This window comes from Debaryomyces hansenii, assembly GCF_000006445.2.
Source record: "Debaryomyces hansenii CBS767 chromosome E complete sequence".
Taxonomy (NCBI): Eukaryota; Fungi; Ascomycota; class Pichiomycetes; order Serinales; family Debaryomycetaceae; genus Debaryomyces; species Debaryomyces hansenii.
The window spans coordinates 1,393,363-1,407,335 of NC_006047.2; the positions used below are offsets into that span (position 1 = coordinate 1,393,363).

Consider the following 13,973-nt stretch of genomic DNA (forward strand, 5'->3'; position numbering starts at 1 on the left):
ATAGTGTTTTTAAGCTAATGGACACAGACTCATATTTTTCATGAATTGGGGCCAATTAAAATAGTAATTATCGCACTTACACTAGTTATAACACAAGAAGATATGGAACCCTTTAAATTGGCGCAATATCGATGCGGCATATACACAAGCAAGCAGATATTCTGGTTTTGCGGCTACTGAAATGGTTGCCACAAACGTATTCTAAAACATATAAAAGGAGGTGTTCGTATCAAGTAGGAAAGGTAAATTTTGTTCAAACAGTTATTGTATTGATATCTTTCTCAATAACATATTTTGCTTATTTGCTTTTTCGTCTTTCATACTAGTTTTGCTATCAAACTTCGCTTATAATGTCTTCCACTTATAATATTCAAGATTCGTTCCCACTTGAACCACTTCGCAAACCCAAACATAAAAAGTGTCATGGTTGCAAAAAGTGCTTGGGTTACAAACCAGTCCCAGGACCAAGGGGACCCAAGGGTGACCAGGGTGACAAAGGTATACAAGGATTGACAGGACCTGCAGGACCAGCAGGGCCAGCAGGACCTGCTGCACCAATTAGCTTTCTGATTAATACGACAAACACGAATACTCACAACCAGACCCTTTCCAATACCGATACCAACGATACCACTACCAATAATAGCCATTCCAAGGATCGCCACGATGCCGATATCGATGTCAATAAGAAACATATCGATCGCCACGATTTCGATATCGATGTCGACAAGAAATATATCGATAAGAGTGATAATTCTAAGAAGTTCATTAAGAGTCTTAACGACAATTCCGACAATACCGATAAACACATCGATAAGAGCGATAATTCTAAGAAGTTCATTAAGAGTCTTAACGACAATTCCGACAATACGGATAAACACATCGATAAGAGCGATAATTCTAAGAAACATATTGATCGCCATGATATCGATATCGATGTCGATAAGAAATATATAGATGAGAGTGATAATTCTAAGAAGTTCATTAAGAGTCTTAACGACAATTCCGACAATACCGATAAACACATCGATAAGAGCGATAATTCTAAGAAACATGTTGATCGCCACGATATCGATATCGATGTCGACAAGAAATATATAGATGAGAGTGATAATTCTAAGAAGTTCATTAAGAGTCTTAACGACAATTCCGACAATACCGAGAACAAGAAACACATCGATAAGAGCGATAATTCTAAGAAGTTCATTAAGAGTCTTAACGACAATTCCGACAATACTGAGAACGAGAAACACATCGATAAGAGCGATAATTCTAAGAAGTTCATTAAGAGTCTTAACGACAATTCCGACAATACCGAGAACGAGAAACACATCGATAAGAGCGATAATTCTAAGAATATCAATAAGAGCCATAGCGACAATTCCAAGAATATCGATTTCGAGAAAAACATTAAGCATTAGTGATACCGTAACCTCATTTGTTTAATTATGTGGTCAAATTTCTCTGTGACTTATTTCAAATGCAATCTTTTGATATCACGAGGCGTAGAATAACCTATTATTTAACATTTGAACTTTGGGATTTATAAAATGAATGAGTTGAAGGTATATGAATGTTGTTGAGAAGTAATTGAAGGTAATTGAAGGTATTTGAAAGGTTGTTGAAGGTTGTTGAAGGTTGTTGAAGGTTGTTGAAGGTTGTTGAAGGTTGTTGAAGGTAGTTGAAAGGTAGTTGAAGGTCGTTGAAGGTTGTTGAAGGTAGTTGAAAGGTAGTTGAAGGTAGTTGAAAGGTAGTTGAAAGAGTAAATAGGTAGTATGTTTTGTATATTCAATTAATAAAATGGTTGCAACCACAAAGCGTATCCCAAAATATATTAAAGCGGTTGATTAATCAATTGGAAACGAGTAGGTCAATTTTATTGATATTCTTTTCAATGAGGTCTTAATTAACTACAAGTTTGGTCTGCAAAGACGAATTTAAAAGTTGTTCCAGTTGCAGCACCGAAGTAAAAAGTGGTCAGTATCAAAATCATCATGTTAAAAGGTACATCAAAGGCAAAGAAATATCAGGGCTTTCACGAGTGACAACCGGATCTCAAGGTTGAGCCACGTAGAAGACTAATGGTCCAATCAGTGAAAGTCATTTGGGGAGCAATGGGACCATAAGAACAACCAGATGGATAATGACCAGGTTTAATTCCGTGACTAAATCTCCCTACGAGCATTTTTTTTTTAAATATGCTTAGCTATTACAACAAACAGATTTAACAGCATTTGAAATGGTGCGATTTGAAGTTACGTATGCAAAATGAATGTAAAATGAATGAGAAATATATACGTACTCCCAAGCTAATCGAAAGATTAAGTAAGTATGCTTTGTATGTTCGATTATTATATAATTAAATTGGAACTTCGTAGTCTTCGGATATACAGATCCAAAGAAAGAGCTTCAAAACAAGAACCACGGGCAAATGTTGAGATTAGAAATTCAATTAAGAACTCTATTAAACATTCGTTCTTTTAAATTATCCACAAAGCCATGATCATAAATGTTAATTAGATCGTCCTCCATCGATTCAATTTTACGTAGATTAATGCCGTCATTAGACGAAAATAGCACATTTTCATTCTTTAAACTAATGAACACAGTTTCGTATGAATCATTGTCGTGATTCATTATTACACACTTCTCCACATATTTTTCATTCAAATTACTATCTATGACTTGATAAAGCGAACCAAGGCTAATCAAATACTCAACTTCCGACCATTTATCGCATTCATTAGTTGTGACGCCTAGATACAAATATCTCAAATGTAAACCTGTAAATAAAACAGCTATCATTATGAATATAACGCATAGTATTAATAATACGCCAGTAGCCTTATTTGAATCATTTGTAGAAATAATTGTTTTCCAATAACTTAAAGTTGGAAATTCAGTTTTCGTAGAAGACATCGCTTGATAGCATAAATACCCACCGTAACCCAATAGGTTGATATTCGCTATTAAAAATCCCATGAACCATTTATAATTATAGTACCCAACACAATTGTTGACCCAAATACAGTGGTGATCAAACAACATTATACAATTATTACAGATTGAACAATGCTTTGATCTTGCAGGCTTGATAATCTCACAAGTGGAACAGTAGTTATCTGCAAAGAATATCAATTCGTTGTTTTGGAAAAAGTTATCCACTTTGTCAACGTTACCGGTAGTTATTTTGCCAGGATTACTGAACGTAGCCATGAATGTGTCTATGAAAATGCACAAGATTGTAAATGCGATGTAAGTTGAATGAAAGCCACTTTTTCTTACGAATAAAGGTAAAAGTTTATAAACCTTGGTAAAAAATTGATGCAAGCAAAAACTAACAACAATAATGTAGAATAACGGAACCAACCATCCTGAATAAAATACTAACTTATTACCAAAAACATGTGAATCAACGTAATTGATCCAAGCAATAATATCATGATTCCATCGTAATATTTTCAATCTTAACTTGTATATCGGAGTGTTCCTGAAATTGGGAGAATTACCGAAGATCACTATACTAATTAATATAGCAGACAATAATACTATGCATATTATAACAGTAAATGGTAAACTCATGGTTACATCCTATTAAAAGCTGGAGTGGAAAATTATCGCAGTGCATAAAATACACGTCTTGAGATTCTATTAAATTTCAGGTTTATTAATACCATTAAAGAAATTACAAGACGGTATCATGAACAGCTTCGATACTTTACGAAAGGAACAAGCTAATATAGAGCACCTATTAAGGACAATTCCGTTTAATGACAATTGTAGTGTTGATTCGAAGCATTTTTTAAATATTTATCAACTAACCTATGAAGACATGCTGAAATTAAATGGGAATGATGTTAAATTCCCGATTGATTCTAATAAATTACTCAAATTAGGCATATCTTTGGGAAACTTGATAAAGTCATTACAGTATGATGAGGAAACATACTCGCAACAAAAACAGCAACAACAACAAAGATTATTTATGAATAGTTTGGATCCTAAAGCACGCAAAATCAATCCAAACCCCAGGAATAATGAACCCTACAACCCATTTAGAGATCAGCAATACAATTACTCAACAAATAATACTGATACAAGTCAACCGATCTATCAATTAAAATTTATCAGGAATTTATTAAGTATACTCAAGAATTTTGATATTGGCAATAATTATTCTGTAAGTCAAAAACTACAGGATGTATCATTGAATAGTTCAAATGCAACTATGAATCAATACGATGTATCTACGTCGCCAATCAAGTTAAATTCCAATCAATTGTTGATTGAGAAATTGGAGATTAACATTAATTTAGATACAATATTCATATACAAAATGATTATTCAGCTATTTCAGGAAATTTACGCTAATATTGAAAAACACTTACTCCATGTCAGGCAAGCCAGCTCTAATAATGAAGAGATACCTAATAATTCACCGAAGGCAAATCCAGCTGTCTTCTCGCCTGATTCCAATAATACCGGTTCGTCAGGGGCGCCAGTTGATGAATACGATAAATTATTGAAAAATGCCATTAACAAGGTATCTAATGGATTAATTGATCCATTTACAAGATTAATTATCAACCAAGTTGTACTGCCATCAATTAATGGTCAAGTAAACAACTTTTTGAGTAGTTTAACCTAGTGAATATTATTGTAATATAATTAGACAAACCACCAGTTTGCAAACCTTCTCCATATAATATGCGAAAACCTTCTGCCTATAACTTTACCAATCAATGGAAATATTATCAAATTAATTAAATTATTTATTTGTTTCAAGCTTTCTTCCCATTGTTCTTGAGCTGTCAATTCATATTCTGAACCTGAATCATCGTAATAATAAGAATCTGAATCCGTCAAGTAATCACTGTCTGTTTCACCAAGGTCTTGTTGTATTGGTATATTAAGTTCTGTCATTATTTTACTTGTATAATTTAATATCAAAGTTAATATGTTGACTAAAAGTACACGATTTTTTGTTGATGAGATGTAGATTTTTGCTAAAAAAATATTCTGGCAATTTTGATTAGATCGATTGTATGCTTAAATCAATATTTAAAAGAATTCAAAGAGTCTGGAGAATGGCAGATATAAATATAGAAGAGTTTAACACAATAAAGGAAGGAAAGGCGGTGGTCTTGACCCCCAAAGAAGACAAGGTTTTTTACAATCCTATCCAACAATTCAATAGAGATTTGTCAGTCATGGGTATTAAGGCATGGACAGAGCTTTACATGGAAAGTAAGGCTGGAGAAAGAGAAAAAGCAAACAAGAAAAGAAAACTTGATAATGGTGCAGAGGAAAAAATGGAGGAGAAACCGTTTATCAAAATATTGGAAGCATTATCAGCTACAGGACTTAGAGCCATTAGATACGGGCATGAAATCCCACAGGTAAGCAAAATTGTCGCCAACGATTTATTACCAGAGGCAGTTAAGTCAATAGATAGAAATATTGAGTATAATCAATTAACCGACAAAGTTGAATCTAACTTAGGTGATGCTATCAAATTCATGTCCAGCACGAATGAAAAATTCCATGTAATTGATTTAGACCCATATGGAACCGCCACACCATTTATTGATAGTGCTATACAGGGAATAAGAGATGAAGGCTTATTATTAGTGACATGCACTGACGCCGGTGTTTTGGCCGGGTCAGGATATCCAGAAAAGTGTTTTGCATTATATGGGGGCCATAATTTTGGGAATTCCAATGTAAGCGGCGAGGCTAACCATGAAGCTGGAATAAGATTAATATTGAATATGATTGCAACAAATGCCGCCAAGTATAAGAAAACGATTGAGCCATTGGTATCGTTATCCATTGATTTCTATTTCAGGCTTCTTATCAAAGTCAAAACAAGTCCAATCGAAGTCAAACAATTAGCTAGTAAAACCATGCTAACATATTATTGTACCGGGTGTGGAAATAAATTAAATCAACCCTTAGGAAGAGTTGTTGAGAGCGGAAAACAAAATAAAAAGTTTCAAGTTCCCAAACTTGTCAATATAAACTCTAAGTGTGAATATTGCGAGGGTAATTATAACATAGCCGGACCAATGTGGTATGGAAATTTACATAATGAAGAGTTTATTAATCGAATGTTAAAAGTCAATGCTGATTCTGATAAGGAAGTTTATTGTACAACTGAAAGGATTAAAGGAATGTTGACCTTAGCTAAGAACGAAATGGAGTTGCCATTTTATTTCAATTTAAATCAACTATCATCCCTTTTTAAATCTCCTCCAATTCCAATCAATGATTTCTGTAGGAGTGTCGGGAACTTGGGATATAATGTTTCTTTAACTCACGCGAAGAAGAATTGTATAAAAACAGACGCTCCTTGGGATGTGATCTTAAAAATAAACAGACAGTGGTTAGCCGAATCTAATAAAGCCTTATTGAAAACTTATGAGCAGAAGTTAGCCGATTCTCCAGAGAACGAGACTCTCTTATCTAAAATTAATTTCTACAAGGAAAACATAGATGGAAATCCTAATTTGACAAGTGGCATGGTAGGGTACAAAATCTTGAAGAATTTGCCTAAGAATGCTAACGACGAAGTCATCAACTTTAACGACGATAACGACGTCAGTCAAAAAATTAACAAATTAAGACATTTGAAGATGGTTAGGTATCAAGAAAACCCAACTAAAAACTGGGGTCCAAAAGCAAGACCAGGGAAATAATCCCTTGTAATATTAGAGCTGCATTAATATATCATATTATTTGTACCATCGTAGACTTCATATAATCTTGTTAGTTTGTACACAGCACTATTTAGAATATGAAGGCATATAAGAAGAATGTCAGGTAACGGTTTCTCGTCAATAATATTCTTATGTCATCGTTTCATAACTATGAGCTATTAACCGGATGACAAACAAGCCGATGCTCTGCACCTAACATTGTAACCTCACCACACTTTGTGATTGCCGACGGTCAGATTATTATCAAATCACGCCACAAGGTCGGTGCTCCAATACTATGTTGTACGTCACGATCGAGTCATCTCTATATACCTGACTGGGCACGAAACACGAATTTCAATTATTCCGAACGCACCAAAATTTCCGAATGCCCCACTATTCTTCTTACAATTTTTCGCCCTCCAAAGGCCTACATCAAAAGTCTTCACTGAAGTATATTACATTAATTAATTAGTGGTCTCTATAAACTATATTATTATTAGTACATTTCTTAATATTAAACCCGCAGTAGCGGATTCAACTCTAATAAGTTAACTTAGAATAATAAAGCGACACCAGCAGCAGCAACAGCACCAACGACACCAGCACCGACGATGGAAGCACCGGATTCACCAGTAGAACCAGAAGAACCGTTAGAGGCACCACCAGCAGTACCGTTAGAGGCACCACCAGCAGTACCGTTGGAAGCACCACCAACAGTACCGTTGGAAGCACCACCGACAGTGGAGTTAGAAGCAGCTGAAACAGCGGAGACAGCAGCGAAAGCGACGATAACAGATTTGAATTGCATTGTGTGTATTAATAAAACTTGTAAAGTATAGATAGCAAAAAACTTTTTTAGTATGGAAGAATTTTCCTGATATTTATACTTCAGGCTTAAACTTAAAATTCCGTTTTAGGAATAATTATTCCTCCTCTTGTGAATTTCTTTTGTTGCTGCCCGAGCATAGCCATCCTGTATATTACTTGTTCTCTTTTTATTTTCTTCCGCCTTTGTTCGAATTAGTACGGAAACGGTAAAAACGCTGTCCGAGGGTGCCAAGTTTTTGGAGTAATGAGACCAATCAAATCGTGTTTTATTCAATTAGAGTCGTGTCGCGTTTGTCTTTGACAGGAATGAATAGGAATGTACATTGAATGAAATTGGAATGAATAGAGTAGTAACTTCGACATAATAGCTAAAAAAAGAATCTGACGTAATGAGATGTCGCCCGATAAATTACTTCTAGAAATCGTGAATTTGGAGGAAACTTGAGGGGGACTGATACTTACATAATCACACTAAGTCCACTTTGTATAGGTTGGCTCAGCTTTATCAAAACACATCGATCGATCGGCCTGGTGTAGATGTCAATAAACTATCAAAGACAGCTTAGTAAATATACGAATGATGTGTTGAGTCAGGTGTGTACTACGTGCGGGCTAACGGTTAAGCCGAGAAAGCAGGACAAGATCGATGCAATCACTAACGGAATGCAGATGGTAGCGAGGCTTCCGGCGAAAGTCAACGTATTGGCAATAGATGTTGGGGTGAAGAACCTTTCATACTGCAAGCTATCGCAAGTAGGAATCGGGGGTGACGAAAGACCCACACTAGATATAGACCAGTGGAAAAAAATCGATTTACACGAACAGTATGGATCGACCTACCGACCATTGACGAACGACATGACTTCGTTGGTTGACTCGAAGAGATATTTGAGCCATCTTGCATTCGAATTGGTCAATGACATAGTGATACGACGGGATGAAACTCCTCATGTAATAGTGGTTGAAAACCAAAGGACAAGGTCGAATCAGCTTCTGTCTACGCTACCTAATGTACTACTCAACTATACACTTGAGAATATGGTATATTCGACGATTTGGACGCTTCAGCAACAACATCCAAGGTTGCGAGACGCGATGGTTATGCCTATGAATGCAAGCAAAATGTCACACTTTTGGTTAAATCGATTTATTGATCGCCCACAGAACTCTCAAACTAAGAAATTACGCATACAGCTATTTTTTAATTGGCTATATGGCGATAATGATAATGCACCGTTTGTCCATAGTTTCAACTTGCCCGAAAGATTTGGTGATTTTTCATCGCTACACAAATCAAAGTATCTATTGGATCAACTCGGGTTGCCTGTAGTGAACAATAAAATTGATGATTTGATTGACAGCTTATTGTACGGCTTGACCACCCACAGGTCTTTACAAAACCAGTATTCTTTACTAGAGGTTTTAAATTGCAACAGTGATTTATTGACGTTTGCTGAAGATAGAGACAAGGAGCACTTTAGGCTAATTCAAAAGGTGATTATTGACAATAATCTTGAATTATTAAATAAGCCTTTGAAAGCCAAAAAATCTTCAGCAAAAACATCTGCAGTTTCAAAACTATAGTCATTTTCTCACTTGCAGTAATTTCGAATAAATCCCTTTCTCTCTTGAATTATATGGGGTACAATCTCTATACCTCACTAAAATTTCATTCCATTTAAATTAAATATTTGAGTACATAAAACTAAGTAAGACTGGACAAACATTACGTATGCTTATGCTTAACAGCAATAAGCGACCTCTTTGCTGTTGAAGCTGCTGACGCAGGATTAACACCAGTGATTAACTTGCCATCAGCAACAGTATAATCATCCCAAGGACCAATGGGTGCTAAATACTTGGCACCGAATTTCTTAGCAACATCCTCTACTGATAACAAATTATTTTCTTTCATAATGCCATCTACTTTCAACATAATTTCGCCAAGATCAGTGAAACCTGTTATAGACTTGCCTTCAATCAAAGGCTTGCCAGTGGCTTGATCAATCAATCCATCGAAAATTGCTCCTCCATGGCAGACAGCAGCAACGACACCACCCTTCGCCCAGATGGCCTGAGCTAAGCTTTGCAACCCCTTGGCCTTTGGATAATCAAATAGGGTAGCATGTCCTGCAGACGCAAAGAAGACTCCGTAGTCATCTGCATTGACTTCGGATGCTTTTTTGAGATTCTTCAAATGCTGATTAAAGTCAGATTTAGAATCCTTATACACTTCTAAGTCTTTACCATTTAAGAAATCTGGAGCAAGAGAATGCTCATCGAATCCAAAACTACCAGTTTCAGATACGAAATCAACTTCATATCCGTTATCCTTGAATACTTCAAATGGATGCAAAGCTTCTACCAAGAACAACCCTGTTTTCGCACCATCCTGGTAAAACACTTCATTATAAGAAGTGACTGCTAGTAAAATTTTCTTATGAGTTAACATGATTAATAACTATAATTAGTTGACTAAATTTCAATTGACTAAGAAGAAAATAAGTGGATGAATTTCTGGGATATTCGACAATACATATAGTTGCGCGCGCACCACTCAACAGCAAGCATCGTTATCCTGTACTTAAAGTGTCATTTAGTAATGCTACGTACGACTTGCTACAACATTTATTATATTCGTGTACTTCATTACTATAGAGACTATACAATATTTTGTGTTTCGACAGGAATTTTATCGGTTCTAATATAATAGTTGTTGCTTGATGATTTCTCAGTCGCATCTCGTTGAGCTTCTTTTGCATCATTATCCTGTATTTCGAAGATCATGTCATCATTCTCTTTGGAGACCTTATCTGTATCGGAGGTACGTTTTAACGTAGTAGACTGACCATTGACACTACCATTATTATCATCATCTCCATCATCAACCTCTTCGTTCTCATCATCGTCATCATCGTCATCATCGTCATCATCGTCATCATCGTCATCATCGTCATCATCGTCATCATCGTCATCATCATCATCATCGTCATCATCATCATCATTACCTTCTTCTTCTTCATCGTCATCTTCATCAGCATCTCTTTCATCTTCATCCTTCTTGGCAATGATTCTCTTACCATCACTGACATAATTGATAGAATTAATCCTTCGTCTTAAAATATCTACAATATCCAGCCATTCCCTCATACCACCCATACCGATATCTCCACAAACTAATACCTTTTCAACTGGTTTCAATACTTCAATACCAAAACCGTACTCTGGCGATGACAATAATAATAGTTGTTTTGCAGTAATTGGGTGGATATACATATGTGTATTCATGGCAGGTGCCACTAGTATCGGCTTTTTGACATTTACCGAATTTTTATTAACATTGGTAGAAGCCATTGTCGTATTAATAGGACTCCAAGATCTAATAATCGATGTCAACAAATTATCAGCTATACCATTCGTAATCTTGGCCAATGTGTTGGCTGAAAGAGGTGCAATTAGAAAGATATCTGCCCATTTTCTTAATTCGTTATGCAAGATCAAATTATCAAATGGATTCTTAGGTTTTCTAGACGAGGATACATTATTAGTTGAAATAGTTGTGGTTGCGATGTTATGTTCATTATAATTCGCCCATTCATCTTCATCCCTCCAAATCTTAACATCACTATGGATCTTCAATCCCTTTAAAAAATGCGTAGCCGATTTGGTCACTACTAACTGAATAGATATTTTCGACTTGCCGTAAATATTGAATAATTTATCTACTATCATCGGAACTTTGATAGTTGCTACCGAGCCTGTACATCCTAGCAATATATGGATCTTCTCATCATCCGACTTCGTCAAATACTGTTGAAATGGAACTGGAGGTCCACTTGGCGATGCAACTACTGTTTTGGTCGATTTTTTTATATTACAAGATCCGCGAGGCAGGCTGTTATTATTGGTTATATTGATTGGATGCGGTGCTTGTTGGAATTCTTGCAGCGACGCAAAGTTAGCTTGCGATAATGGAGGAGGTGAAGGTGAACTAAGTCTTGTAGGTTTATGACTAGACTCATCGAATGTATACCCTCTCTTTAGATGCGGTGGTGTCTCCAACACAGGTGAGTTGACTCCTGAAGATTGATTGCTTGGTGTGATATAACCTTGTGTCGTGCTTGTGGACACTTGTTGTTGAGGCTTTACGGCATATGTCTGATTATTTGCAAAGAATTGGAATATTTCACTTGTTGTAGAACTATTTCTACTAGAATTAGTTATATTAGGATTTCCTTGTAATGATGTTTTTCTAGATGAAGGCAAAGACTCTGGATTTTTAGAGTGTGCTAGATTGACTGACGATGGCTGTGATGAGATAGTGAACCTACGTAATTTTTCTTGGTTATCCAAATCACCAAAAGTAACAGATTGCGATGGTTTCACATTCTCACCATCAACCTGTAGTTGCAGAGATTGCCGTGGTCGAGGTGGTTCTGATGGCATACCTTCCAGTGTATACTTATCTGAAGAAGACTGATTCATATTTATGGATATTTAGGATTGTTTATTTGCTATTACGAAGCATAGCTAAATATATGATACTAAAATCCTATGGGAGAAAATCTGAACGACATTTAGTCAAAAACCGATACACACGACATTAACACGCTGTTGAATTTCCTCTATACCTTCAGAACCTCTGGAGAAAGTAATTTCAAAGAGAATACATCCTACTTGTGCTATGAATATTCGTCATCAATTGGTCCAGTTTTTGAACTTGGCACTTGTTCTTTCTTCAGCTTTTATGGCATGGAAAACTTTGTCAGTTATAACTAATTCTCACTCCCCAATTGTTGTGGTTTTATCAGGATCTATGGAACCAGCCTTTCAAAGAGGAGATATCTTATTCTTATGGAACAGAGATAATCATGCTAAGGTCGGAGATGTAGTTGTATATGAGATTAAAGGAAAATCAATCCCAATTGTTCATAGAGTATTAAGAGAACATCACAATGCGGAACTGAAGCAGTTTTTATTGACTAAAGGTGATAATAACGCAGTTGATGATTTAGGCTTATATGCCAAAAAGCAAGCATATTTAAACCAAAAGACAGATCTAGTTGGAACAGTTAAGGGCTATTTACCGATGGTTGGTTATATCACGATTTTGATAACTGAAAATATATATTTCAGATACACGTTATTAGGTCTAATGGGAATTTCGAGCCTTTTATCGAATGAATAATTACACGATGTATACTAATTTAATAAAATGATTTATTTGTTATTCTTTTTTAACGTGTAGTTACAGTGTCGGACCAGAAGGTTCAACAGGCTGTTAGGGGCCGAAAAATTCCAGAATATGAACTGCTAGGATACCTGATATCCTTTTAATTAAGTAGTTCGAGATCAGGGTACGTAAGGGAAAATTGAAAGTCCAGTCAAACTCTTTATCAGTGTATCAGATACATAATGTTCTAAGTGCTTTCGCAGCAAAAAAATAATGCCTTCAGCCAGATTCGAACTGACGATCTCCTCATTACTAGTGAGGTGCCTTACCAACTTGGCCATAAAGGCGACATATAAATTTTGATAGAATATGTATATATATGATATATAGTTGACACCACTACTTCTATAAGCGAAAAATATCGAATTCTCCAAAGCTCATTATGCCCTTTCATGGATATGAGTTTCATTGGTAAAAAGGCATTAGTTACCGGGGCATCTAAGGGGTTAGGCTACGCATTGTCACAAAGGTTAGCGCAACTAGGTTGTTCAGTTACTTTAGTTGCCAGGAATGATAAATTGCTAAAGACAAATATCAATTCACTTCCTGTAATTACATCCCATCAGCGTCACGGTTATATAAGATGCGATCTCCAAGAGTTATTGAATGATGAGGATCCTGATTCCAAATCGAGACTAAATAATGAATTAATAAATTGTTTGTCTGATGTTTCAATTTTAGTGAATTGTGCTGGAATAACTACCCATAAATTATTACCTAGAATAAGCAGAGATGAAATAGTGTCTACTGTCGGTTTGAACTTGATAGCACCCATAATATTAAGCAAGCTTTCATATAGACCAATGATGAAAGTTGCAAGTAAATTGAAAACGAGTCTGGACTCTGGATCCTTCAAAAAGCCTATTATGTTAAATATATCATCTATTCTTTCAATGACTGATAGTACATTACCCGGGACGACTGTTTATGCAGCACTGAAGGCAGGAATTTTGGGATTTACTAAGTCCTTGGCTGCTGAGCTTAAAGGTAAGATAAGGGTTAATGCATTACTTCCAGGATTAATCGTTGGAACCCAAATGGGTTCCGATGCTATGATAGATGATAGCGAATTAAAATCGAAAACAGTTTCATTAGACGAAGTAGTAGATAAAGCAATAGAGGTAATATCTAATGATTCTATAAATGGCCAGAATGTTATAATTGATGGCGAGAAAGGTAGATAACTTATCGTATATTTAATTCAAACGTAT

At 35.7% G+C, this 13,973-nt stretch overlaps 11 protein-coding genes and 1 non-coding gene across 12 annotated transcripts; 6 read left to right on the forward strand and 6 right to left on the reverse strand. All coding sequences in view use genetic code 12, as the record gives it.

The window, feature by feature from the left end:
• Positions 1–350: 350 nt before the first annotated feature.
• DEHA2E17116g (DEHA2E17116p) lies at positions 351–1,421 on the forward strand (the record flags this gene model as incomplete). Its single annotated transcript, XM_460046.1, has 1 exon — positions 351–1,421. The coding sequence occupies one exon, from the start codon at positions 351–353 to the stop codon at positions 1,419–1,421; it is 1,071 nt and encodes a 356-aa protein (XP_460046.2).
• Positions 1,422–2,448: 1,027 nt separating this feature from the next.
• On the reverse strand, positions 2,449–3,582 carry DEHA2E17138g (DEHA2E17138p; the record flags this gene model as incomplete). Its single annotated transcript, XM_460047.1, has 1 exon — positions 2,449–3,582. The coding sequence occupies one exon, from the start codon at positions 3,580–3,582 to the stop codon at positions 2,449–2,451; it is 1,134 nt and encodes a 377-aa protein (XP_460047.1).
• A 118-nt stretch (positions 3,583–3,700) lies between these two features.
• On the forward strand, positions 3,701–4,648 carry DEHA2E17160g (DEHA2E17160p; the record flags this gene model as incomplete). The annotated part of the gene is made up of 1 exon (XM_460048.1): positions 3,701–4,648. One exon carries the CDS (start codon positions 3,701–3,703, stop codon positions 4,646–4,648), a length of 948 nt encoding a protein of 315 aa, XP_460048.2.
• A 20-nt stretch (positions 4,649–4,668) lies between these two features.
• DEHA2E17182g (DEHA2E17182p) lies at positions 4,669–4,923 on the reverse strand (the record flags this gene model as incomplete). Its single annotated transcript, XM_460049.1, has 1 exon — positions 4,669–4,923. The coding sequence occupies one exon, from the start codon at positions 4,921–4,923 to the stop codon at positions 4,669–4,671; it is 255 nt and encodes an 84-aa protein (XP_460049.1).
• Positions 4,924–5,045: 122 nt separating this feature from the next.
• Positions 5,046–6,698, forward strand: DEHA2E17204g (DEHA2E17204p; the record flags this gene model as incomplete). The annotated part of the gene is made up of 1 exon (XM_460050.2): positions 5,046–6,698. The coding sequence occupies one exon, from the start codon at positions 5,046–5,048 to the stop codon at positions 6,696–6,698; it is 1,653 nt and encodes a 550-aa protein (XP_460050.2).
• A 556-nt stretch (positions 6,699–7,254) lies between these two features.
• Positions 7,255–7,509, reverse strand: DEHA2E17226g (DEHA2E17226p; the record flags this gene model as incomplete). Its single annotated transcript, XM_460051.1, has 1 exon — positions 7,255–7,509. One exon carries the CDS (start codon positions 7,507–7,509, stop codon positions 7,255–7,257), a length of 255 nt encoding a protein of 84 aa, XP_460051.1.
• Positions 7,510–8,066: 557 nt separating this feature from the next.
• DEHA2E17248g (DEHA2E17248p) lies at positions 8,067–9,113 on the forward strand (the record flags this gene model as incomplete). Its single annotated transcript, XM_460052.1, has 1 exon — positions 8,067–9,113. The coding sequence occupies one exon, from the start codon at positions 8,067–8,069 to the stop codon at positions 9,111–9,113; it is 1,047 nt and encodes a 348-aa protein (XP_460052.2).
• Positions 9,114–9,255: 142 nt separating this feature from the next.
• DEHA2E17270g (DEHA2E17270p) lies at positions 9,256–9,981 on the reverse strand (the record flags this gene model as incomplete). The annotated part of the gene is made up of 1 exon (XM_460053.1): positions 9,256–9,981. The coding sequence occupies one exon, from the start codon at positions 9,979–9,981 to the stop codon at positions 9,256–9,258; it is 726 nt and encodes a 241-aa protein (XP_460053.1).
• A 209-nt stretch (positions 9,982–10,190) lies between these two features.
• Positions 10,191–12,014, reverse strand: DEHA2E17292g (DEHA2E17292p; the record flags this gene model as incomplete). Its single annotated transcript, XM_460054.1, has 1 exon — positions 10,191–12,014. One exon carries the CDS (start codon positions 12,012–12,014, stop codon positions 10,191–10,193), a length of 1,824 nt encoding a protein of 607 aa, XP_460054.2.
• A 199-nt stretch (positions 12,015–12,213) lies between these two features.
• DEHA2E17314g (DEHA2E17314p) lies at positions 12,214–12,717 on the forward strand (the record flags this gene model as incomplete). Its single annotated transcript, XM_460055.1, has 1 exon — positions 12,214–12,717. One exon carries the CDS (start codon positions 12,214–12,216, stop codon positions 12,715–12,717), a length of 504 nt encoding a protein of 167 aa, XP_460055.2.
• Positions 12,718–12,976: 259 nt separating this feature from the next.
• Positions 12,977–13,049, reverse strand: DEHA2E17336r. Its single transcript has one exon. It is a non-coding gene; the product is annotated as a tRNA-Thr (tRNA).
• Positions 13,050–13,154: 105 nt separating this feature from the next.
• Positions 13,155–13,946, forward strand: DEHA2E17358g (DEHA2E17358p; the record flags this gene model as incomplete). The annotated part of the gene is made up of 1 exon (XM_460056.1): positions 13,155–13,946. One exon carries the CDS (start codon positions 13,155–13,157, stop codon positions 13,944–13,946), a length of 792 nt encoding a protein of 263 aa, XP_460056.2.
• Between the last annotated feature and the right edge of the window lie 27 nt (positions 13,947–13,973).